The following is a 12,226-nucleotide window of genomic DNA, read 5'->3' as shown; positions in this document are numbered from 1 at the left end:
AGCAAATAGAATAGTGGATACTAGGCCAAGAACCTTTGACTCTTCTAATACCATTGTGTATTTCAGAGGAAGGAAGGAGAGGTATCAATGGACAGCAGTCTGCTTTCCCCACGAGTGCTCTACCACTGAGTTAGTAGCCTTAGCCCTCCTCACCTTTAGAAAAAGGGTGTGACTAAGTTGTCCATGGTGACCTTGAACTCATGCTGTAGACCAGGCTAGCCTTGAACTTCTGATCCCCCTTCATACTGTGTGTCTTGATTGTCTGGTATTACAGGCCCATTTCTCTACAGCTGACCAGCTTGCTTGCTTCCTCCTTTCTTTTCTTCTCCTTTCTATCTCTCTCTTTGTTTCGTTCTTCCTTCCTTTATCTCTGTCTCTGTCTCTGTCTCTGTCTCTCTCTCTCTCTCTCTCTCTCTCTCTTTCTCTCTCTCTCTGCCTTTCTTGATTTTTCATTCTTTCTTTCGTTCGTTCTTTCATACTTTCCTTCCTTTCCTTCATTCTTTAACTTTCTTTTCTTCCTTCGTTCATTCCTTTGTTCCTTTCTTTTAAGATTCAATTATTTGAGTGGTCTATCTGCATGTACATCTGTGTGTCCCAAGAGGGCATCAAATCTGATTATAGTTAGTTAGTATCCATAATATGGTGACTGGAATCAAACTCAGGACCTTTGAAAGTGCAGCCAGGCTCTGAACCACTGAGCCTGCTCTCCAGCCCCAGCCCATTTTCTTAAATTTAGCACACTTGGTTCACATGAGAATTGTCTGTCCATGAGCAAGATAAGGTTAATCATAGCAAAGAGTGCTTATCCCTTGCCAGATCAACATGGGGTCTCCTGTGACTTATGCTGTCCTTTTCCAGGCCTGTCACCAGTGCCTTGGCGTTTGTGGGACTCATCCACAGAGGCATGCAACTCAGAGAACTGCACCCCAACTTGGTGCACAGGAACTCTTTCAGGTGTCACTTGATTGTCACAGGTTTCTGCTCTGTCAGCAAGGAAGGGAAGCCTAGCCCTGTGCCAGGTCAGTTCCCAGTACAGAAGTTCATTCATGGCAAACCCAAGTGACCATTGCAGTGAGCGTTGGCAGTCTAGAGCCCACATCAAGGATTCTTTCCAGACTTTGGAAGTGGAGAGGGAGGGAAGAAAACAAAAGTATGGTACACTCACACTTTGGAAGGACACACATCCATCCTAAGTGAAACACAAGTTCTGTTTTCCAGTTGACAAGTATATAACATGGCTCTTAAGGCTACACCCACATTGTAAAAGCCGGTGATGTCAATCACAGCAGGTAAGATGTCAGCCACCTGAGTCATGCAGAGTTTGACCACATGAGACTCACCCCAGGACTTAAATGCAGTGAGTTCAAGGTCTCACATGCTATGCTGCGTGGGCTCCTCCTTATGCCACACCTTGACCCCATTGCACCCTGGGCCTCCACACCATAAGCCAGAGTGCAGATCCCTGGGCACAGTAGGACACACCTAGGCTAGTTTCCACTCCCATGGATGTTCTTGTGGCCTTGTCAGAGCACTGTGACCATATCCCACATCTGAACAGCAAGCTAATCAACAGGATGCTCTAGGAGTCCATCCGTTTGTCTTCTTCAGAGACCCCATAATAGAGGGGGCAGAAATCCAGGCTTTAGGGAGCTACCTCAGCCATGATTGTTCATTTGTCCCAGCCACTCCACCTTTGGCCAAGTTACAGCTCTGCCAGGCCCTGCCATGTTGTCTTCAACATATTTGTGTGTCAGTGATACTTGTATGAACTATGCTACACGTTGGCCTAGAGGCTGGGCTTTCCTCTTGCATTGCCAGCAAGACTACAGAGTTCCCGGGGGAGACTCTCATGGCTCTTCATGTTCTGGCAGCACAGTCTGCAGATGTCTCTAAGGTATTGGACATCAGACCCCACTGAGGAGTGAGAGGCTTTCAGTGCCTTATAGACCCAGGGCCTGGGCATGATGGCCTTTATTGTGTGTGTGATAGCATGTATGCTCTGCTCCAAGTGTAGACAGACACTCCCCATGCCTGTAGTCTGTGCTTGGAGTGTGGGTACACACTCTCCATGCAAACAGCTGTCTACGCACACACAGATGCCATTTTCATGATTTACACCTGTTATCTTTGATGTTTCTTTTAAAAGACAATCATATAAAGTTACTGTGATTTTGTGCTGGCTTTCTTTACCCAGCCCACCGATGAATATTGGAAGGAGACTCGAATCTGCGTGTGGTCCTCCTTATGCCCATACCCTGACAGGAAAAATAGAGCCCATCCAAAGCCCTATGATTAAGTCAGAGCTAGTCCCATCTCCTACAAGTGGGCAGGGAAAGGCGACTGATGTGGTGGGCAGAAGTGGTAAGGGCCAGCAACTGACTTGCTTGGAAAAGGCTGGAGACTGGTCATGCTGGAATGATCTCAAGCAACCTTCAAGGCTGGCTGGCACAGAAAGGGCTGCTGTATATCTCTTGCCCAGACCACAATGTCCTCCAGGGTTCTGTCTTCACCAGGCCAGTATAGGAAGAGGTAGCGCCTGAACTTCATGCCATTGAGAGAGCTAACCTCTTGAGGAACCAACTGGTCCACCAGTGTGCAGTCTCAAGTTTCGCTGGGTGAGAGAGTCGTGGGCTGTCTGTATGATTGAGCAGACACTTGTTGTCCAGGCTGAGGACATACTGGGCACCTCTGCGGTTGTTCTCTGCCTCTTCAACCTACAGGGAGATAGAAAACATGGAGGTAGTCTGCACCCTGACTTTTGGCACTTTCTATGCTCCTACAATCCCAGGACTGAAGGTCTACATAGACCATCTAATTCTGGCAGAGTCGATCTGTCATGGGCCAGATAAGCCATATTGTTGGTTGCTCTGTCTTAGCTTTCATGACACACTGCCCTCTATTTTACCTCAGGCTGTCTCCTCCAAGCATCCCAGCATGCATCAGCTCCATATCCTGTCCAACATACCTTAGGGTCCCTGATAATTCCAGATACTTTAATGTTCTCCCAGGCTGCACTGTGGGCTCTTGTGTGCCTCACATTCATCCTAGAAGTTCTTGGGAGCCTCCATGCCATGGCATAGGATATCTTTGTGTCCACACAGAGCCGAGTGATTCCATCCAGTACAGGATTCTCTCCCTATTGTTGAATTTTGGCACTTATGTCTTTAGGAATGGCTCTGCGTGTGGTCAACACACACTACCCTGGAAGACCCGAGAGTTCAAGGACGGCCAACTCTCACTTAAGCAAACTTGTCCACAGACTGCGTGGGTCCCATCAGCTGAGAGTAGCCTCCACATTGCAGTGATGTGCAAACTTCTGCTTTTAAGTCATGATGGACTTTAGGATCTAACCTGAGGACCCTACACAAGGCACAGGTAGGTGATGTGTAAATGAGGCATGTTACTGGGTCAGGTCTTCAGTGCAGTGTCTTAAGCTGACAGGCTTTTGGGAGGGCATATGCTTCTCTATTAAATGAGCTGGCTCCTCTGAAGGCCTCAACTCTGCTGTGTCTGCGGCTCATGCTCCCTCCTCCAAGAATCTAACTGTCCCTAGCTCTCTGTGACTGGCTGGTCAGTCAGCCTTCATGCCACTCCACAGCCACTCTACAACACAGAGCCCACACTGTCGTCTGCAGAAGTTTCACAGGGCTGCTGCTTTAGTCTCTCTGTTGCGCTATGGGGGCCCAAAGTCAAGTTTCTTAGGTCCCTAGGGGTCCCTGAAAAGGCTTTAGAACAAGATAGAGGTGAAGAAATCAGGAAATAAACTCCTGCAGTACTTCATGACTTTCACTGGAGGGCTCTACACCTTTCTGGTCCTAGTGTGCCACTCAGCAAGCCCTCTCACTCACTCTAAGGTTCTGAGCCTGATGGAGAGGACTCCTGCTAAACCCAGTGTTCCCAAGAAACTGGCTGTATCAGCAGGGCTAAGTGTAGAGGATTCTCCACGACCCTGAGAACACAATTTGGAAATCTCAGGTAGGCAGGGTGTGTGGGGGAGCAACCAGGGCTGGATGGAGCCTTACCCAGAATTTGATCTCCAGCCCTGCATTCTGATTAGCATGAACTACACTCCTTTGAAGGTCTCTGGGTGGTTCCTGAAATTAGGTGGAGGAAGAGGAGGAGAAGGAGGAGGAGGAGGAGGAGAAGGAGAAGGAGGAAGAAGAGGAGGAGAAGAAGGAGGGGGAGGAGGAGGAGGAAGAGGAAAAAACAAGTAAGCAAGGACAAGACAGGCACATGGCCCGTACTCACTGCAGTGGCCCAGTGTATCCTAGGTGTTTTCCTGCCCTAACTGTGAAGCAGGAACCAAACACCACTCCTCATGGGACTGTCTGAGATGAGGCCAGCTGTGGGTCTGAACTGTCAGCAAGGAAAGGAGCTGTCTGTGCCATACATCGAAGCATAGTGTCCCACATAAGCCCATCTCACAAATGATGCCATCTCCTCCCCAGAGTGGCTCAAGTAAGGGTTAGGAGTGCCTCATGAATGCCAAGACCTCCCCTACTCCTGCAGACCCATGAATGGTGCCTTCTCAGGGCCCATCTATCCTGAGCCCAGGGAGCAGCCAGAGGGCATATTCATGCGATTTCATACTCAGGACAATCTGCTATCCTGTACCCCATGAGTAGGGACTGAAACTCAGTGCTCAAGACCACTTGTTTTTTTCTGGACAAGACTTTCAGAATGTGGTCACACACAGTGTTAGTGACACATTGCATGCCCATGACTGGCATTCTTTGTAGCCCTGAGCACCCAGGGATTCAGATCAGCATTGGCCAGATCAGACTCTTTGCTACCTGGTCCTATAGCTCACCTCCACTGTAGTTCCATGTGTCCTGACTGCTGCAGCTGCACCAGAAGCTACCAGATGTCTTCCCACAGAATCGTACTGTAATGTGGGCTCATCCACAGACATCTCACACTCTCCCTGCTGGGAGTTAGGTTGGATGCCTCCTTGTGAGAGCTGCCTTGCCTTGTGGAGCAGAGAGAGAAGCAGTGGAGGAGATGTTGTCTGCTGCTCTTATTGTCCTCAGTGCCCAGGGCTTCCCTGTGGTTTGGGTTCAGATCCAGCTCCAGTGAATCACTGATTAAATTCAGCCCATAGAAGCTGCAAACACCAAGGGGCACAGGGTAGACCAGGAATGAGGGGCAACCAAGCAATCCAGGACCCTGTGTGGACCAGGGAAGCCAATAATCCAGGTCACCTCTCAGGCAGGATGCAAGGCCAGGAGCTCTGTGTGCCCAGACAGAGGTAGATGGGACCCTGACTCCCACAAAATGCTCCTTCAGAACTATTACATCCTCAGCTTTGAGAAAGTCGTCCTCATTAAGGACTTTCTGCACAGCTTGCACTGCCATCTAACTCTGTCTTCCAGGGGTGATCCTCTTCAGGAATATTGACATGTCTTCTATGAATGGTTAATATTCTGATAATTTGTTTCATAAACATTGCTCAGCATAGTATCTGTCTCCAAAAGAAGTCATTCAGCAATTATCCCAGGACAGGGAAGCAAAGTCCTCCTCCTCTTCCTCCTCCTCCTACCCCTCCTCCTCCTTCTCCTCCTCCTTCTTCTCCTCCTATTCCACTTTTCCTATTCCTTCTCCTCCAGATTTTTCTCCTCCTCCTCCTGCTCTGCCTCCTCCTCCTGCTCTGCCTCCTCCTCCTCCTTTTCCTCCTCTTCCTCCTCTTCCTCCTTCTGCTACTGCTAATGCTGCTGGTGCTATTGCTGTTACTCCTGTTGGTGCTGTAGCTTCTGCTGGTGTCTTTTCATTGGCCATGTGTCTGAAATCACCAACTGTTTATACACAGGATATGACAGAATTTCAAGATGGCACTGTGAAAGAAAAAAAGAATTTATTCTAAGCAAAAAAAATATGAGGTAGAATACTTAGATTACCATTTGGAGCTTTGATTGCTTTATTATTTTATTACTTCTTCTCTTCTACTTCTCAGTTAAGATTTTTGAAAGAAATCATTTAGAAATGTTACCAATCAGTAGGCCTTAGGAACAAAAAAAATCAGTATGCAAAAAACTATGCATGCATGCAGGATTCTGACCATCAACAATAACCCACAAACTAGGTTGTTGATACTTATTCAATGACAAACCTTGTTATTAATTTTAAGGCTTAATGGAATGGGACGTCACGTTTGAAAAGATAAGACTCTTTTCTGCAGCACTTGGAATTGATGACCACATGTGCTAGGACCAGTAGCCCATAGAAGAGTCCAAGATCCCATGAACCTCTAGTCCTCACCTTGTGGGAGCTATTGGCCTAAGGGGGGATGGAGTCCATCTGAAGGGATGGGTCAACAAGACAACTCTGTAGAGTGGGGAACTCATCATTCATATTGGGTCCCTGCTGGGAAGAGGAGAAATCAAGAAGAGGCAGGAGGCTTGGTGTTGGGGAAACGTCATAAAGAACTTAGAGAAGATACAAGGTAAGAATTGTGGCGAAAATGGAAACCAGAGACAAGAGGAAGGAGGAGCATAGAGCAAACTGGAAAGGACAAAGCACAAAGGTACCTGGGCTATGCCTGCTGCTTGTTCTCTGGACTCTCCCTGTGGCTCATTTCTCAGGTGAGATGCTGTTCTGCCCCAGGCGAGGTTTCTTTCTCCTTGGCAAGCAGCAACAAAGATTAATCAGGGCATTTGCTATATTCATGGTCCACACCTTAAAACCTCTGTGCCGGACCGTGCTGGAGATGGGCTTATCCTCTAATGGGGCTCTGTGGGAGAGTAGATTATCTTCTTTTATTTCCTTTTTGCTACTCTTCTCACTAAAGATGTTTGTTGTTTGAATGCATGGGACACTCACGGCACATTTGTGATAGTGGTAGTGCCCTGAGAGGACCAGGCACAGTTGACCTTCTTCCTCCTTTTGGATGAGCCTTCTGGCCATACTAAGATACTTGACCATGGGAGAATGACACCTGCAAGGTGCCAAGGACTGGCAGGCTTCCACTCCTATTTCTTTGTAATCTAAAAGCACCTGCAGGATCAAGGCTAGGAAATGGGGCTGCAATGGGACGCACTTGCTGTGCCTGGGCTGTGCAGCCATACCCCAGGAGAGCCTGCTGTTGTAGGAAGTAATAAGTTGCCATTTCCTCATTATATTTTCTTTTTATTAGGGAGTATTTTATTACAGAGGCTTGAAATCCCATGCATTTCATCGCACCCAAAATTTCAGGGTCTGGCCTGAGGGGAAGCAGTTCTTCACAACGAACTGTGAACCCCTTCCCGTGTTCTTTGAACCAGGCATGTTTCATCACCTCGCTGGCTGTTGGTCTATACATTGGATTTACTGTTAGTAATTGACTAAGGAGGTTCTCCAGTTCTTCTGAAACTCCACAGGGGGCAGGATACACCCCTGCAACAACTTGTATTTGTAATTCTTGGATGATCACTGAATCAAATGGGAGCTTTCCCACTACCATATAATACAAGACCACTCCTATTGTCCACATGTCATTCTTCATCCCGTCATACAGAAGTCCAAGGAAGAGTTCCGGGGAACCAAAAGAGTACTCACCGCAGTGCTGGTTTAGCATATGTCCAGGTTGTGTTTCGGTGCTAAGCCGAAAGTAGATGACTTTGACCTCTTTGTTTTTATCGATCATTATATTGTCCAGTTTCAGGTCTCGGTGAATAATACCGTTTCCATGGCAGTAGCTCACAGCTGACAATATCTGTTCAAATATTTGCCGGGCCTCATCCTCCTCTATGTGCCCTGACTCTCTGATGTACTGGTGGAGTTTTTGGCCTTCCACCAGCTCCATTATGAGGTATATTCTAGTTTTGTTTTCAATGACTTGTAAGAGAGAAACAATGTTGGGGTGGTTGATCTTTCTCATTATGTTTGCTTCTGTCATGGCTGGCCGGAACCACTGCTTGTTCTTTCGGAGAACTTTGACCGCCACTGGGGTTCCTGTGAGCTGGTGGTGGGCCAGGAGGACCTTGGCATGGCTTCCTTTTCCAATAGTCTTCAGTAATTTATATTGGGAATGAAAGGTTCCCTCCTGAGAGATACTGGGATCGGGCCTAGGAGGGGGTAAAACCTTCTCAATCTCTGTAGGCATTTTATCAGTACTAATGCTAACTAAAAATAACAAAAAAAATGGAATCAAATAATGAAAAAGATGGAGCAATTCAGGAACTAAAATTACACATGTGGAACCTGAAAGAAACAAACGAAACAAAAAGAAAAAAAATAAATACAAAGAAAAGACAAGACTAGAAAAATAGAATAAAATTATGAAAAGGGGGAAAATATGAAGAATCATAAGTAAAAGCCACCCAAATAACCAACCCCAAAAGAGAAAGCCAAGAGCACACACATACTAAATGCAATGATGAAAATAAAAATCGTCATACTACAATAGGATTGGGCAGCCAAAGCTGATCAATACTGTGAATGGATGTAGTTTGAAGAAAAAGGTCAGATGAAAGAAACGAGAGGAGAAACAATTAGTATAAGACAAAACAAAGAAATGTAAAAAGCCAACACTTAAGGGAAACTACATTGAATTTCAGGACCTAGTGATCCACAAAACTCCACAACTCTCCAGAGCAAAATACTGAAAATTAAAATTAACCAACCACAAGGAATATGGCAGTTTAATATCAGTGAACAGTAAACCTTAAACAAAGGCCGAAGAGTCAAAGTGTCACAAAGGGCAAATTTGTATCAAGACTAAGCCAATGATTGCTTGTACTCAATAAATAGAGAAACAGGAATAATGTAAAAGGATGAAACCGCAGGACATTGAAAATGGAGATAGAGTGAATCATCCAAATGCACAAATGTATATAATCAAAGCAATAATATAGCATGTGAGAACATAAAAACCACCACCAAAAAATGAAACCAGCAATCCATAAGAAAGAAAGAAAGAAAGAAAGAAAGAAAGAAGGAAAGAAAGAAAGAAAAATCAAAACCACAATAAGGAAATAGCCAGTGGTCTTGAGAATATATGGCCTAATTCTATCTCATAAACACAGAAAAAAAAATCAAACCATAAATGAGCAGGCAGCCGTCTACGTAGGCCTTTAATCTGATATTATGGGGTTGGCATATCAAAATCCTGGGAGACACTGGTCAGCCAACACAGGTACTTGGGCAGCTGCAGGCCAGTGAGAGAGCCTGTCTTGAAAATGAGGTTGATGACCTACCTTAGGAACAGGAGCCCGGGCTGACTTTTGGCCTCTAAACTCTCTTGCACTGAGGTGAAGGTAATATAGATACAAGAAGGGGCAAAAGGGGATGGGAACGTGTGTGTACACACACACACACACACACACACACACACACACACACACACATACACACACACACAGAAGCACACACAGAAATACACAAAAGTGTACTTATATTCACACAGACAAACTCTTACAAACACCGAGATTCACACAAAACCCAATCACATATGAACAGGTACACACATACTTACACACATGCACACCAATAAAAACGCACATCACAGACACACACAAACGTACACACAGGGACACACACATGCACAAGAAAACGTACACACATACAAACACATACACACAAACAAACCTGTAACCTCACACACTCCTACATATACTGACAAACACGGGCGAAAGTGTACACACAGTCACACACAAGCAAATCTGTCAACACACATCATCCTACACACATAGACACATACAAATATACACAGTACAGTAAAATCCGATACAACCACACACAGCTCACTAGATACAACCAAGTCGCAGAGGGCTCTACTCCACACCTCCTCTCAAAGCACTCAAAGAAATCCAGGCCTGGCTATAGCTTAACATCTGTTGGCTGGACCTCCTCACAGTCGCTCCTCATGAGGTCACAATAGGACCTGTCATGACATGGTTGGGAAGGGCTTCAAGGCTCTGGCTTCTGTGGGCTATGGAGAGACTTTAGGCTTTTAGAAATCAAAGCCTGTAAGATGTTTACCTCTCCTCAGTTCTCTGTTTTGAATATTTGCTGTGCCTCCTGCTTTAAAGTCCTCATGTCTATGCTCGCTGTGTCACTTTTTCTTTGAATTCTGAATGATTAGCCTCAAACTGATGGTACAGATTTTAAAAAATGAAAAAAGACAAAGCTGTGTTTCTAAACTGACCCATCAAGAGGACACTGTTCTCATAAATCCTCAGAAAGGCTCTAGGTTATCATCAAACACCTGAGACAAAGCTGCAGGGATAGGCAGAGCACTTGCCTCCCACGGGTGAGGACTTTAGTTTGAATCCCCAAAACCCCCATCAATGTTGGATGCATCAGCAAAGCCCACAAGCTCAGCATCTGTGCAGTGGGGAGGGGTTGGGGCTTGAAGACAGGTGCTCTGACATGCAGGCGTGAGGACCTGTCCAGAGGATTGCCCCTGACAGGACATGGGGTAGTGGTATGCATGGACACCTAGGCTCATAAGGGGGTATGCATACACATGCAGACACTTCCTCTCACACAGAGGTTGGCATGATGTATAGAAAACCAAGTCCATCCTGAGAGTAGGGCTCACTTTAAATATTAAGGTCCAGTGATGGAACAGGCGTGTATGAGGACAAGGAGCTCTGTGCAACCTGGGAACAGAAGGAACAGAGTGGCTGTGCTGACACAGTTGAAATAAATTCTCAATCACAGTCTGTGAGAGCCAGGTCACAGAACCCAAGCAGCTGTATTATTTGTGAGCAGCCAGTGCAGCCAGAAGCTAACTATTGAGCACTGACTGGCCCAAGCCCAGAAAGGGTCTCTGTTTTTCAGAGTGCTGGGGGCAGAGCAATGTGTAGCGCTTTCCTTCTGAAGACTCTTCTGGGGTTTTGAATCCCCTGGAGATGACCCTCATGGCTGCAGACACTCAGCCTGGGAGGAAAGATCCTCATCTGTGGAGTTCATTGAAAGACCTGAGAGCAGAAAAGGAAAGAAACAGGAAAATGTGCCACCTCTGCTCACTGTGGTTCAGCTTCTGCCTTTGCAGCTGAGCTCAGGTGCCCTGGAGTCCTCCCTAGCCTGAGTCAGTGATCTAAAGTTCAAGTCCCTACTTCCTGGTATGTAGTATCAAACACATCACAGTTTCAGGCAAGAAAAGCTGTGAACACCATCTAGACATTGCTGTCTACATTTGAGGGGGACTGTTGAGCCCCAAAGGGAGCAAGGGTTACAAGGTCAGGTATTACAATAATGGCCAAGGTTGGAATCCAAGTCCCAATCTCCCTTTGCTCTGGGCAGAGGGTAGGCCTGGCAATTGGTTCTTGCTGTGTACATGGGGAGAATCAAAGGGTCTTATGGGATCGCTGGCACAGACTGGCCCAAGCATGGCTTAGGGACCCTCACACCAACTCAATATTTGATGTGTTCCCAGCTTTGTCTACCACCCTCAGCTGTGTGCCATTTTCCCTGCCTCGTGCAAGGGACTCTAAATATCTTCCTATAGAAGGCGATCAAGGAGGAGTTGCACAAGGAGAGGTGGCACTCTGTGGGGAGGTTCACGTGGGCTAACATATTAGAGGGCCACAGTCCCAGGACTGATACTGGGTGGACACTCTCCTCTGACATCCAACACAGATCTTTGACAGAGATCAAGAGAAGGCTTCTCTGAATAGCTGTGCAGAGCACCTCCGATTCATGGACTCAGGACTGACACCCATAGGATGCTTTTGAGGAGCCGATTGTGATTCAAGGGCTCATCTGCCTGGGTCCCTGTGCCTCTAGAGATGAGCCCAGGACTTGGCTGTGGCTGGTTATGGGGTCAGATCAGAGGATGGGAGGGGGCTTGTCCTTGGCTCCTGGAGTAGTGCAATTTTTCTTTCCGTGCTCCTGCTTTTTTTTTGATTTTCTTTCCCTTGGCATAAGGAGGGACTGGAAGAAGTCTGTCTATGGGGAGTGAGGCTGTCTGGGAAACTGCTCGCTATTCTACATTGTCATGCAGCTGGGGGCTTGGGGTTGTTTGCAGGATAACCTCTGCACCATTCCAGTCTGCTTCTCTCCACTTTATCCATGCATCCCTGTCCCAGGGCTGGGAGACCTGGATACAAAAGTCCCACCTGTAGCTTCCAGTCCAGGGATGGAGTCCCTCAGTGAATGGATTACAGATGGTTCTGTGTAAAGCAGCATCGAACAGGGTAGTTACTGAACATATAGGTACATGCAGGAGGATACTGCACTGCACCCACCCACATTTCATATAAAACCAATCCTCATGCTCAGGTACTAATTGGTTCTATTTACACCT

General features: G+C 46.6%; 1 protein-coding gene across 1 annotated transcript; it reads right to left on the bottom strand.

Moving 5' to 3' along the window:
• Positions 1-2,543: 2,543 nt before the first annotated feature.
• Positions 2,544-8,077, bottom strand: LOC148007041 (sperm motility kinase Y-like). Its single transcript, XM_087602397.1, has 4 exons — positions 7,034-8,077; positions 4,811-4,969; positions 2,966-3,136; positions 2,544-2,714 (listed from the first exon to the last, which is right to left on the bottom strand). The coding sequence occupies exons 1-4, from the start codon at positions 8,075-8,077 to the stop codon at positions 2,544-2,546; spliced, it is 1,545 nt and encodes a 514-aa protein (XP_087458523.1).
• Positions 8,078-12,226: the final 4,149 nt, after the last annotated feature.

The sequence above is a fragment of the Rattus norvegicus genome, chromosome 1, assembly GCF_021556685.1.
Source record: "Rattus norvegicus strain SHRSP/BbbUtx chromosome 1, alternate assembly SHRSP_T2T, whole genome shotgun sequence".
NCBI classification, from domain to species: domain Eukaryota; kingdom Metazoa; phylum Chordata; class Mammalia; order Rodentia; family Muridae; genus Rattus; species Rattus norvegicus.
This window is presented reverse-complemented; position numbering and strand designations above follow the sequence as displayed.

Bases quoted from the DNA above. Each gene is read 5' to 3' on its own strand.
- LOC148007041 (XM_087602397.1), bottom strand. From the start codon at position 8,077: ATGCCTACAGAGATTGAGAAGGTTTTACCCCCTCCTAGGCCCGATCCC. The intron at 3,137-4,810 runs GTGAGCTATAGG...ATTCAACAATAG, and splicing joins CACATGGAACTACAGTGGAG to GGAGAGAATCCTGTACTGGA. The intron at 2,715-2,965 runs GTATGTTGGACA...ATCTCCCTGTAG, and splicing joins GAATTATCAGGGACCCTAAG to GTTGAAGAGGCAGAGAACAA.